Below are 13046 nucleotides of genomic sequence, written 5' to 3' on the forward strand. Positions count from 1 at the left end.
TATCAAAAACACAACTTGAATTTTCTAGAAGGTGAAGTGTGATTTAGAGACTTTATTGGATAAAGATGCGTGTAAGAAATGCAAACTCTCATGATTTTCTGATCAAGTTGACGCCTGAAAATGGTCGTTAGTGAGCGTCAAAAATCCTCTCTTTGACTTTACAATATATGGAATGCAAGTATGCTCTGTTCTTATCCTACCTTGAGCTCCATAAAAGTTTTTTAGCAGTAGGAAAGACCGAAGGCAGATACTGCCCTGGTGAGGATAATAAAAGTTGAGTGCTTCGAGAGAATCATCCTGGGAACTTTGCCATGTTTTCAAAAATATATCTCCAAATGGATTGCAGATCGAAGAACAAGTAAGTACTACTTTATACACCATTCTAACTATCAACATCCCAAGACAAGGAGACAGCTAAGAAGTCCCATGAAGGAGTAAGGTACTTGTGCAAAGGTATGATAGCCAACTCATTTAAACTTATAGATGAATATTTTTGCTTCAGACTATGACATGACAGGTAAGGTATGAGTCAATGTGATTTCCTGATTTGTCCTACTTTGCTCAGGACGAGCGAAGGACAGCTTGGGGGGATCTTGTTGACGCTCACCAACGGCCATTTTTAGGCGTCAACTTGATCAGAAAATCATGAGAGTTTGCATTTCTTACACGCATATTTATCCAATAAAGTTCCTAAACCACACTTCACCTTCTAGGAAATGCAAGTTGTTTTTAGCTAATATGCAGGTTGCAAGCACACTTTGGCCCGACATAAAATCACAAAAAATATTAGAGCTTCGATTCAGACTCAATTGGACCAAGTGTATCCCAAGAACCGAAGCAAAACCAGTTAAGACAAGGAAAGCCTCAGTGTTTAGACAAGGCCAGGCCCAAACAAGCCCAACACCAGGCAGTTGGGGGCGGTGGGCGCCACCGGCAGGCCGGCCGACCACCCTAGTCGGCCGACCGGCCCGTGGGCCACACCGCCTTAAACCTGCCACGTGGCGATGTCTCATAGGCTCCCAATGGCGGTTCACCGAGGATTGCAGCTTCTCATCCCGTGGCTCCCTGCTATAAATATAAGGGGAGGGGTAGAGATTAGAACACATACACACATCTGTCCACATTCACCTCTCTTGCTTATCTTGCATAGTCTTTAGCCTTAGTAGAGTTTGGGAGAAGTCTAGGAGTCATCGAGTCACCGGAGTTGCTCGAGAGTTCTGGTATGGGTTCATCTCTAGCTCTCTCTTGTAATATTCGGTTGTTTGTAATAGAATTAGACTATGGTTGTCGATATCTGCTCGAAGTATGTTCTGAGTTATCGGATATATGCTTCTTGATCTGGTTGCATTATTGTTCAATGCTTGCATTGCATGATCGTCATTTGCTTGCGATGGTTAACATATCGGCCTTAGAAATCTATCAACTGCTCCAGTATTTGTATGTTTGCTCTATTGTGATGTCTGTCCATCCGAAAAGTGGGGGCTCCGCGCGAGACACTATAGTATCGCTTACTAGTGTAGACATAGTGTCTAGATTAGCTAAGAGTTGCTGGATATCAACTATACCCACAGTTTGTAGAGGTAGCCGGCAGGTGGTGACAATCCTGTTCGAGCTCTAGTAATCCTCCACGTTCGGTATGGGGGGTAGGAGGTGCATAAAACCGCCGGAGTGTACGGGCTTCTCTCGTTACTTCGATAGCGGTCTCACTGTTGTGTAGTTTAATCTCTGACGATCTAACCATAAGATGGCATAGATATAGCTAGTCTAGCACAGTTGACTCGAGCTCTAACTTCTGCCTTGCTCCCGGCCTAGAGCATCTTTTATATTTTCTTTTATTTATTTATCCAGAAAGTAGTTTTTGTGTGTGTGTCACACTACCTCTTACCATATTATATATCTTACCCCAGTTTATGCATAAGAATATCCAATCTAGATAAAGTTCATCAACTAGTCTATATCTCTTTATTTACCGTTTTTTCTACGAAGAAAATATAAATGACACCCTGGTATACTTCCGGGTAAAATGCTACAGCGGTATTCCTTGCGCTTGCGGATTTATTCGTGATTTATGAAATACCTGCCACCCCAATTAGTCTCTGCGGACGTCATCGTTGTTTTTCCGGTGGTGACGCTGGTAGGCGCCAACAACCAGCTTGCTCCTCCCATAGCCACCGCTGCCTAAGGAGAAACGGTGCGAGGCGAAGCTGCGTGCAGTGGAGCAGCACAGTGGCCGCTCGAGACGGAGCAGCAGAGCAACGTTTGGTGCACGCGGCCGCATAAGGTGAGGTGGCGGAACGACACCGTGCTCGCCCAAGGCAGAGCCACACGCGGAGCGGCCCCGCAACCGCCAGTGGCGGAGCCGCGCATGGCGCAGCATGCACCCACCCGAGGCAGAGGACCCACGCCGGAGTGGCCCTGTGACTACCTGAGGCCGAGCAGCTCACAGCAGAACGGCATGAGGAACGGACATAGATTCAGTGCCTTTGCTCTTCATATCCACCGCGAATCACACATTCGAAGGCTGCAATGATCTGCAGGTATAATCTTATTATCCATCCAAGTCTTTTTCTTGGGAGCCAGAAGCAGGAGAAGGGGGAGTTCCGCACCGCGCTGCAACTTAGGAGGTGTGTGGATCAACTAATTCGTTTTATATACTTGTAATGACTCTAAAACTTATGCAAGTGGTGTCTTGAGCAAGAGCATTATTATTGCTATTTAATACTCTCTAATTTTCCACTGCATTTTACTTCTGACTTTATGAAAACATGATAGGTTATCCACCTAGACATAGAATGCATCTTAGATTATAAAGATTTTTTTCTTGCTGAAAACCCTTATGGTACACAGCATCCAAAAGAAATGGAGAATAATGGCGGCAACGTAGGAGCAAGTGTGAGGGTTGAAGAGTACAATGTTATTGGCAGTTTTACCCAACTCGCGACTGCTCTAATTTGTGATGATGATATTCTCCATGCTGGCGATCTGTTCTAGTATGTGCAGGTTGGTTAGGTAATATTTTGGGCAAGAGTAACTATAGTATTTTGTGGATTAACTATAGTATTTTGTGGTCTAATTGTACAAGAGAAATGGCCAAGTGATAGTATTTATTGTGTCAAACCCTCAATTTAAATGATTGAAAGTGCCATGTATTGGTGGTTGTACTATGAATGTCATTTCAAATGGTTCAAAATGCAAATTTTATTTTATGTTATGTGCATGTTAATCTCTAATGAAGTATGTATAGGTTGTTGTTTTGCATGCTCAATGTTTAATGCACATTGTCTAAATGATAAGACAAATTGTGTTAGTGGATTTGCTAGGATACAATGGCTTAAAAATACTAAGGGATACAACTTTGCCTGGGAAAGAATGGGACAAGTTAGATTTGTGGTTGGATATAGAGCCAAAGGTACAACGTGCCTTTGAAGAGCAAAGGCACTGAACCTGTGTCCGCCGGAGAGGATAAGGCATGTGGAGAAAAAATAAAAGAGAAACGGGCTGAGCCTGAGGGCATGGAGGAGGTTATGATCAGTTCGCCCCACAAAACAAAATGCAGTCCAAGCCCAAAAACAGACCAAGAAAACAATTCTTGTTTTAGAAATAGATATAAATACCATCATTCGTATCTATATAATATATAGAAGCAACCCACTAAGAAGCATTTATTGCTATTTCTCTCTTCTCTCAATCAGCCACGTTACCTTGATTATCCTAACCATCCGATTAACTTCATGCACAAGTTCTATCATTTAGATGGGTGTCTTTGGTTTCTTCCTTCTCCATTCATTAATTAATCAAAGAGTAATTAAAAATTCTATTATTTTTATCCAAGAGATTGCACACATGGCTTTCAACATAATCTCTACAAGTGCATGGTTTATTCGAGCAACTAAAAAATCACATTGGTTTTTTATTTGATTTAATTATTAATGGTTTATTCCATAAGATAAATATTGATGCATGTGTGTTAGCTACTATCGGTAGAGATATTCATTAATGGTTTATCACATCTCTAAGCCAAAACTACCTCTATGTATCGTAAGCAATATTCATTTTTTTATATAAATGCCGGTAGAGATATAAGTGCCACGAACACATATTTAATTTTCCTTCCATCAAGTAATGATACATTTATTTTTATTTCAAAAATAATACACGTCTTTCTCTTCCTTCCATAAAATAATAATGTCAATTATTATCCTTCCAAACAAATAATAACGTGAAATATGGGTGAATGCATGTGCAAAGAAAAATAAAATATGTGCCAAAAAAAGTAATACGCATGTACAAAAGTGGATATAGAAAATTGTTGGTGTAAAAAGTACTATGCTTTAATTTTTTATTATGATGCCACTCAACTCACACACGCGTCTTAGGAAAGTCCATTCATCAAAGCATATCTTTTCATAGTTTGATTACACGTCCATTCATTAGAGCATACCCTTGCTAATATTACCACGCATATTATGCATCTTCGAAGAATATTATTGCAAGCAAAGTTTGAGAAAGCTAGCCACGCTTGTGCTGAGGAATCTTGTATTGCTCTGTTGTGATATTACCAGTAACACACCATTTTTTTCTTTTAAAAAATCATATACAAAACTTAACATTCCAGTAAATTGCCTTCCCGTTATGGGTTTAAGTGAAAAAAACCAGTTCCATAAAACCCTCGCTGCTGCCTGTATGCAGTAGCCTACCTCAGCGCGCCGCCGCCACGCCTTCACCATGGCCGCGACGGCGCCGGCCACCGACCCTCCGGACTCCTCCCCGGCCGTCACTACCGACTCTCCCCCTCCTCCGCGGCCCTCCCCGGAGGAGCTGGTGGCCCGCGCCGTCGCCCCCGTCAAGCCCGCCTTCCTCCGCCCGCCGCCCATCCGCGAGGTCCCCAAGGAGGAGGGTAAGGCCGCCGGCGGCGGGGCCGTCGTCACGGGAGAGAAGAAGTCCAAGCGCCAGCTCAAACGCGAGCGCCAGCAGGTAACTACCGCGGTAACGGGCGCAAGGTGCTTGTTCTACTGCCTCAGGGTGTCATTCAGCTCTGCTTGCTAGATGCTCGTTGAAATGCCTGTGCGCACTAATGTAATTGCTCCACTTTTGGGTGCTATTTGCGTTGTGCTGTAACTTGTTCCTAACAAAATCGTGTCGATTCCCATGGCCTGTGTGTCTGTGTATCAAAATACTGCCAGATTGATGAGCTCTCAGCTATTGTTGGCACTGCAGTAATCGTATGCAGCATATGAGCCGCTGCAATACTTTTTTAGGGCATATTTTGGTTCTTGCAGTTTGAGCCTTTTTTGTTCTTTTTCTACAACATGCATGAGAATTGCGTGTCTTTGCATTAACTAATGGAAAAAGATGTTTCAACCTGTTTGGATATAGTTTCCGTCTACTAGCGAGGTTCAACTGGTAGCTATATGTAAAACACTTGTGGCATTTCAGGGTATTTGTTGTGTTAAATTTTGTTGAAGGATAGCGTGTTGAAAAATGAAAACCATTGCATTCTTATTTATATGATCTGTTTTTGTCTTTTTTGACCTCTGCACTCACTTATTGCTTGATTTAGTAAGCTGAAACATTTTGTTTAATCTTTGCATTTTTTTGTTTAGTCAAATTTTATATCCTAAGATGGGACTTGGGAGTGACATTGCACTGCTGTGTTTCTTCTGATGCTTTGTTCCAGTAAAACAAAATAACTATTGTTTAATCTGATTTATTATTTGGGCCTCCTATAGTTTAAGTACTTGTCAAAACTGAACGTTGGCATATGTTTCTCTTTTTTTTTTGAGCATATGTTTCTCTTTGTATACCTGCACTTTGCACTGTTTTCTCTATGATCATAAATATCTGCATGATTTATGGAATTATAGTGCATGTTTATACTCATGGAGTGCCATCTTTGCATGCAAATGCCCAACATTATGTTGGTGATAGCTTTATTTATTGTTGTACTGCCAATGATATCACACTAATGTCATCTTAATATGGGCAATTATGTGCTCCACTGATCTTATTGCATTGTGCAGGAACAAAAGTCTGCTTCTCATCTTTGTATTGAAGTAGGGAAAAGTGGAAATGTGGACTCATGCAAATACGGTACTTCTTGCCGTTTCAGCCATGACATCAATGCTTATCTGGCTCAGGTATTGTTTTATTTGGTTATATATACGGATATTGAACTTTGTAACTTATTTAATTTTAAAATTGCTTTTCTATCACAGAAACCAGGTGACCTTGAAGGAACATGCCCATTTACCATGTTGGGGCAGTTGTGCCCATATGGATTAACTTGTCGGTTCCTTGGTACACATAAGGATAACCTTGCTCCTCAAAATCATTCAGAGGGGAACCATGAGAGAAATCCTTTGAGCAAAGATATTCAGAAGCTCTTATGGAAGAACAAATATAAATTTCCCAAGGCCAGTGCCCAGATCAAGCTTCTCGGTCTTAAGGTATATAGTCAAGTTTTACCAATGTCTATCTCTGATCCCAAATTTCTTTTTTTTTCACGTGCTTCGTGATTTTGAACAGTACAGTAACATTCTTTTGAACATTACTTAATTTCTTGGAGTATATATATATGAATTTCATTGTATTTAATTTATTTCTTAAATGGTTATCAGTTACTGATCATGGGTGCATAATACATAGGGTAGTGGTAAGCTAATTTCAAGGAACTGGTGTAGTTTTATCGCTTTCCCGATCTTAATGCACCTCTAACTGTGAAAATTTGATGCTCGAATCTTTCTTTTTACTTTCTCAAAGTGTGCAACCTTGCATTGGGTAGGTGTTTTCAACCTAAGCATGTATATACCAGTGTGTATATGTTGCATTCCAAAATGTATGGTAGTAACATAAAAATAAATATTACATTCGCAGTAAGGTTCACATGTTTCTGCTGATATTTACAAAATGGCACCAAAAATGATTTATGCTCTAGTATCATTCTGCAGAACAAACAATTTCATAGCAAATTATAAAAAAACGATTATGCCATAGTATCAGTCTGCGGTATGAATGTATGATGAACTACTAGTGCGCTAATGTAATGCATCTACCGAAAGGGAAGGTGAGCTTTGTTAGTGCTTTACTTCTTGGACATTTAGTAATTAGTCATGACAAAGGGATTTCAAATTGGAAATATCACGGCAGGTAGCACACTAATACGATTTTATCAGGAATTGAAATTGATCCATGCATTTTAAAGCGCTATTGTATTGTATTCTTAACTCTAGACAACAGATTCATGTTGCTGCTATTGGTACCAATGTTATCAGATCATTCGACTAATCACGATTAGTCATGACTAATCACCCTTATCAGTTCCTTGGTACCAATTATACCAACCGACTCGATTAGCTCGACTAGATTGCAAGTTGTCTGATTAGTCATCGACTAATCATGATTAGTCATCAATTAGACATAGAACGACTAATATCTGATTCATAATACACTCTTTCAGGTTTGTACTCCATGCTTAGGGATACTTGTTTCGTGAGATAATTATGTGTTGGACCAACCAACCATGGCTGAATTTTAATCTTTACGGTTTGCCTCCTTATTCTCTACTGTAATTTATAATTGACCATCTATTTAATATATAATATACATCGTATGTATCAGGGGATTTAGACAGGACGACTAGACTACCGACTAGGTTCGACAAGCCTCGACTAATCAGCCTGATCAACAACTAACCATGATTAGTCATCTTATCGGTGCTCTTACGACTAGGTTCAATAATACGATTTAACGATTAAGGGCAAATATTCTCTGCCCACCTTGCCTTATGATTAGTGGACAAAAATACATGTTTGGTTTGAATTTAGTACGAAGAGTTTGGATTTCCTTGCTTTTGAGGGAGATCCAAATTGTCCTTCTTCCTTCAATAGATAATTATCATGGCTATGTTAGTTTAGATAATTTTGTATAGAGTAGGACAAAGTATATCGTCAGGAATCTGCTCATGGATGATCTATGAAGTTTCTACTTAAACATGTAGTGGTGTTGGTCTACAACTTTTTTTTTTCTCCCACTCGAACAAGCAGTCCAGAACCTGTCATGGCTGCTATTTTCTGGTTACCGCTATTTTAAATCTGTTTGATATATTTATGATGCAGGATGGAAACAAGAATAAAGCTAAAGCAGCAAATGATGATAATCCAGATGAAGCATGTGAGCTAAATGACGATGACAAAACTGAATCTCTTTCTTGCATTCCCGTGAATGTTGAACCTGATCCCACTTTGTGCAAAGAAATAAATAATTCAGAGGGAGAACCTTTGGTTGTTAGCTCAGTTCAATGTGTGGAGCCAAGGCCATTAAAGAAATCAAAGGTTGAAGTTGATGAAACTCTGAATGATGGGACTGGTAATTTGTTCTTGAACTTAGATATTGTTTAAAATTCTCCTTCTACTTTTTTTTTGTTTCTTAAATCTCTTCCTATTACTTAGATAGTTTTAACCCTTTGTGTGCACTACATTATGGATTAGGTATTCATGACAATGGGGCAGAATCTGAAGATCTTAATTTAATCAATGGAATAAAAGTTTCCTCAAATAACCAAAGTTCCTGCAGAGTTGACCTCATCACAACACCTCATTTACGTGAAAAGAAAATTATAGATTTTCGAGAGAAGCTTTACCTTGCTCCCTTGACAACTGTCGGGAACCTTCCTTTTCGGAGGCTCTGTAAAACCTTGGGAGCTGATATTACTTGTGGAGAAATGGCGATGTGCACAAATCTTTTACAGGTAAATCAAAATCTTTGCTCTGTTTCATATTTCTTAAATGCACTATATGAATTGCTAAAAAGCAAAGTTAATGTGTTATTACTAGTTTGATTTTCTTTGTGAGGTCTTTCCTTATGATATTTTCATATTCATATAGGGGCAAGCTTCAGAGTGGGCTTTGCTACGACGGCATCCATCAGAGGATTTGTTTGGGGTGCAAATCTGTGGACCGTATCCAGATACAGTAGCACGAACGGTTGAACTTGTGGATAATGAATGTTCAGTTGACTTCATAGACATAAATATGGGCTGCCCAATTGATATAGTTGTCAACAAGGGTGCTGGATCATCATTGCTCACAAAACCTATGAGGATTAAAAGTATTGTACAAGCGGCTTCTACTGTTACTGAAAAACTGTTAACTGTTAAGGTAATGCTGGTGCTGGTGCAGCCATTTAATTTTTGAGGATGGCTAATTAATGCACGAGGGCTAGGTTTTTGTATTTCACACAGATGAAGAGATGCCTTGCTATATGCACCCTGACATGTATTTATGGTGCTAGACATGTGACAAATTGCTGAATTGTTATACTGATGTTCCTCTCTGTTGTTTGGTTTCAGGTAAGAACAGCTTTCTTTGAGGGCAGGAATCGTGCTGATTCTATAGTTTCAGACATATACGACTGGGGCGCTTCAGCCATAACAATACATGGTCGATCACGGCAACAACGCTACAGCAAACTTGCCGATTGGGACTATATTTACCAGTGTGCACAGAAGGCCCCTGATAATTTGCATGTCATTGGAAATGGTGATGTATTCTCCTTTACTGACTGGAACAAGCATATTTCGGACTGCTCCAAAATTTCCACTTGCATGATTGCTCGAGGTGCTCTTATCAAGGTACTTATCTGGTATTATACATGCTTCTGCATATATATGAAAATAATGACAGCAAGATTGACCCCTTCCACATTTTCATCTCTGATGTGACTTATGTTAACCTTGTTTCCATATCCATTTACATTTGTGGGAACTCACATTGAAATAATTTTATATTAAATTTTCAAATGGAGATGCACATGTCCGGCCAAAGGAGTACACTTCAGTCAGAACAATCATATTTACAAACAGAAGATAGATTTCTAAGACTTAGGAGTACACTTCAGTCAGAAAAATTACAAACGGAAGATAGATTTCTAATACTTTTCACTATAATGTGACAAGCTTCATAAATGTTTCATCCTTCGATGTTATTTGCCTTTTGGTCTTCTGCTCTTCCTAAAGTTAAAACATCAGCATCTAGCAGCATTGTTGTTGTCCAGAGCTTTTAATATGCTATTTAATTCCCTACATCACTGGAGCCTGCACATCCCGGTTGAGCAAATAAGAGCAACTCCTCCAGCAGATTACTTACCCCCCCCCCCCCCCCCCAATACCAAAAAACTCATCTTTTGGTGATTGGAGGTGCTCCAGCAGACTACGTATCCAATCCTCATTACCAAATAATTTTTGGTGATCACCAAAACACACCTCCCTCTCACCTAAATGAAAGGGATTCATCCCTCTACCCTATCAACTGATGATTGGATTTTGGTAGTATGCTGCATCAACCATCACCAAAAATTCAAAAATAGTTGTTATGGAGAGAGAGTTTTTTGGTACGATGTATGGGTAATCTGCCGAGATGCTCTAAAAGGGTGTATCCAGCAGTTCATGCTCTTTAAGCGGTCTACTTGTCAGTCAACCAAAGCTGCTTCGAATCCTACCATGGACATTAGGTTTGGAAGCATTGTGTTAATAATATCTTCTGTTTCATCTCAAACCTCCCTCTTGTGAAGTTAGAATTGCAAATTTGCAACTACACTGAACCGATTAGATCAATAGCCTAGGGCATCTTTCATGCATATGTATCCTTTGGGTATTTTTGTTCTATCAAATGTCTCTTTACCGCCTCTTCCATGTTAGGATTGCAGACCTGACATGGTTTGTTGTATGCAGTTATTAGCTTAATAAGTTTCATTTAACTTCTTTAGAACATACCTGATAGGATCGTTGATCCTACCGCGACTGCGTAGCGCGTATGGATGGGAGGAGGACGCTTGCGCAGCGGTCGGCGAGTAGGCGCCGTGGCTGCAGCAGGGAGCGGCGGCGGCGTGCGTGGATGGCGGCATGCGTGAGGGAGTCGCGCGAGAGAGAGAGATCGTGAGAGCTAGGGGGCGGCCCTGTGAGGCAAACTGGAATTAACTCCCAGCCTAATCTCATTCCATCTAGAGGAGAGTATTTAACTTACAAATTGTCCCACACTTTAGGAAAGCAAATAAAACCCAAAGGAAATAAATCGTGGCTCTCCTAGCCACTTGGGCGGCGCCCCCGGCGTTGGTACGTGATCCATGCCGGGGCCGCCGGCTGCTGCACCGGCTGGGCCTGGGCCGGCTGCTCCTGGCCCGTAACAATACCAGGATGTTCATGGATAATAGTCTGGTCACCATCAGTATTTACACATTCAAATCATTAACAGATCACATGCAAGACACTGGCAGTAAATTTCTTCCAAAGGCATTCCAACACCTAAATAGCAAAGTCAGGTAATATGGTTGAGATTTGCTGGTTAAAAGGACAGAAATTTTAACCTCCTGCTAAAAAATTGTAAATGACATTGACATATCAAGTTCGTTCCACCACTGCAGGAGACAAATGCATACTTTCTGTGCTGCTTATAATTGCCGCATTCTTTGTTCACAGTTGTTATTACTAACTTGCTTTTGTTCCTCATGAATATCCATGTCTATAGTGGCATGACTTTTATACGTTGTATGACTGATTCTGTGCTGATGCATGACGCTTCACAGCCTTGGTTATTTACTGAGATAAAAGAACAAAGGCATTGGGACATTACATCTGGTGAGAGATTAAATATCCTTAAAGATTTTGTGCATTTTGGTCTAGAACATTGGGGCTCTGATTCCAAAGGTGAGTTGTCTTTTCTTATCTCTGTAATAAACATTATAAGATCATTAATGCATCAGTTTTCCTATGTTGCAATGTCAATTCATGAACCTTCTGAATGTTCTGGTTTTGTGATTTTTTCCAGGTGTGGAGACAACACGCCATTTCTTGCTAGAATGGTTAAGTTACACCTGCCGCTACATTCCGGTTGGTCTGCTGGATATCATCCCTCAACGATTGAACTGGAGGCCACCAAGCTACTATGGCCGGGATGACCTTGAAACCCTGATGGCATCTGATTCAGCAGCTGACTGGGTAACCAGAACACTCTTTTTTTTTTCCCTTTTTCCTTGGTGCTGTACGTACTACTAAGGACATGGCTGAAAAGCTGATATATCTGTTCTGTGTACACAGATAAGGATATCTGAGATGTTGCTTGGTAAAGTTCCGGAAGGATTTACCTTTGCACCGAAGCACAAGTCTAATGCCTATGATCGGGCAGAAAATGGCTAAACACTCACCAGGCATGGGACTGCATTTATTCAGAGTTAGCCACAGCCTCTGAGGTCCATGCTGCCCTCATTATGTTTGAACCCATCAGCCATCATGTAGTGTAACATGATTTTTCCTTTATCCAAATGGCGATTGTATCAATTTGAATATAGGGTGCCAATAACTGAAAGACCAATTCTCGATTCAAAAGCAATATTTGAATAATTTCAGTGGATTTCGGAAAGGCTTGTATGCGTTAGCGCAGCACCTTCAAATATCTTCGTGTTTGTCAGATCTCAAATCTTTGGCAATCTATTCACATTTTAGCAGTGTCACCTCTCATTTTTCTCTGCTGTTCATTGTCCCACTTGTCTAGTCAACCATCTTGCCGAAACCTGGAGGATTTGTTGGAAGCTAGAGAATATACTGGCTGCGTTGTTCTGGATGATTCCAGAACATGCTTCCAAGTATCAGCTGTCGGTGCTTGTACAAAAAGTTGCCTCATTTCCAGACAAGTGCTAGTGCCAAGCGTTCCTTTGCAGGGTGTTGACGCTAATCTGGTCAACACACCGGTGCGCTAGCACGCGCGGATCGCAAACGATCTTCACCAGCGGGCTTCAGACGGCGACCGGTCAGACCGGCCGCTCCAACCGGCCAAACGATCTTCACCAGCGGGCTTCAGACGGCGACCGGTCAGATCGGCCGCTCCAACCGGTCAGACCGGTTGAAGGCAGAAACACACGAAACCTAGGGCCTCGAGCTCGTGAGGGACCCGTTGGAGCTCGAAGAATTAGGGTTGTCTTGAGGTCGGCAGGCCACTCAAGACATCCTTGAATGCCGTAGAGACGAGCAAAGAACAACAAAGGTGTTGGAAAAGATT

The 13046-nt window shown here is 41.0% G+C and overlaps 1 protein-coding gene across 1 annotated transcript; it reads left to right on the top strand.

Moving 5' to 3' along the window:
• Nucleotides 1-3807: 3807 nt before the first annotated feature.
• LOC120639634 (tRNA-dihydrouridine(47) synthase [NAD(P)(+)]-like) lies at nt 3808-12501 on the top strand. Its single transcript, XM_039915489.1, has 10 exons — nt 3808-4974; nt 6021-6137; nt 6216-6446; nt 8115-8364; nt 8487-8746; nt 8883-9155; nt 9347-9628; nt 11578-11698; nt 11820-11989; nt 12089-12501. Exons 1-10 carry the CDS (start codon nt 4726-4728, stop codon nt 12185-12187), a joined length of 2052 nt encoding a protein of 683 aa, XP_039771423.1. The 5' UTR covers nt 3808-4725; the 3' UTR covers nt 12188-12501.
• Nucleotides 12502-13046: the final 545 nt, after the last annotated feature.

This window comes from Panicum virgatum, chromosome 7K (assembly GCF_016808335.1).
Source record: "Panicum virgatum strain AP13 chromosome 7K, P.virgatum_v5, whole genome shotgun sequence".
Lineage (NCBI taxonomy): Eukaryota > Viridiplantae > Streptophyta > Magnoliopsida > Poales > Poaceae > Panicum > Panicum virgatum.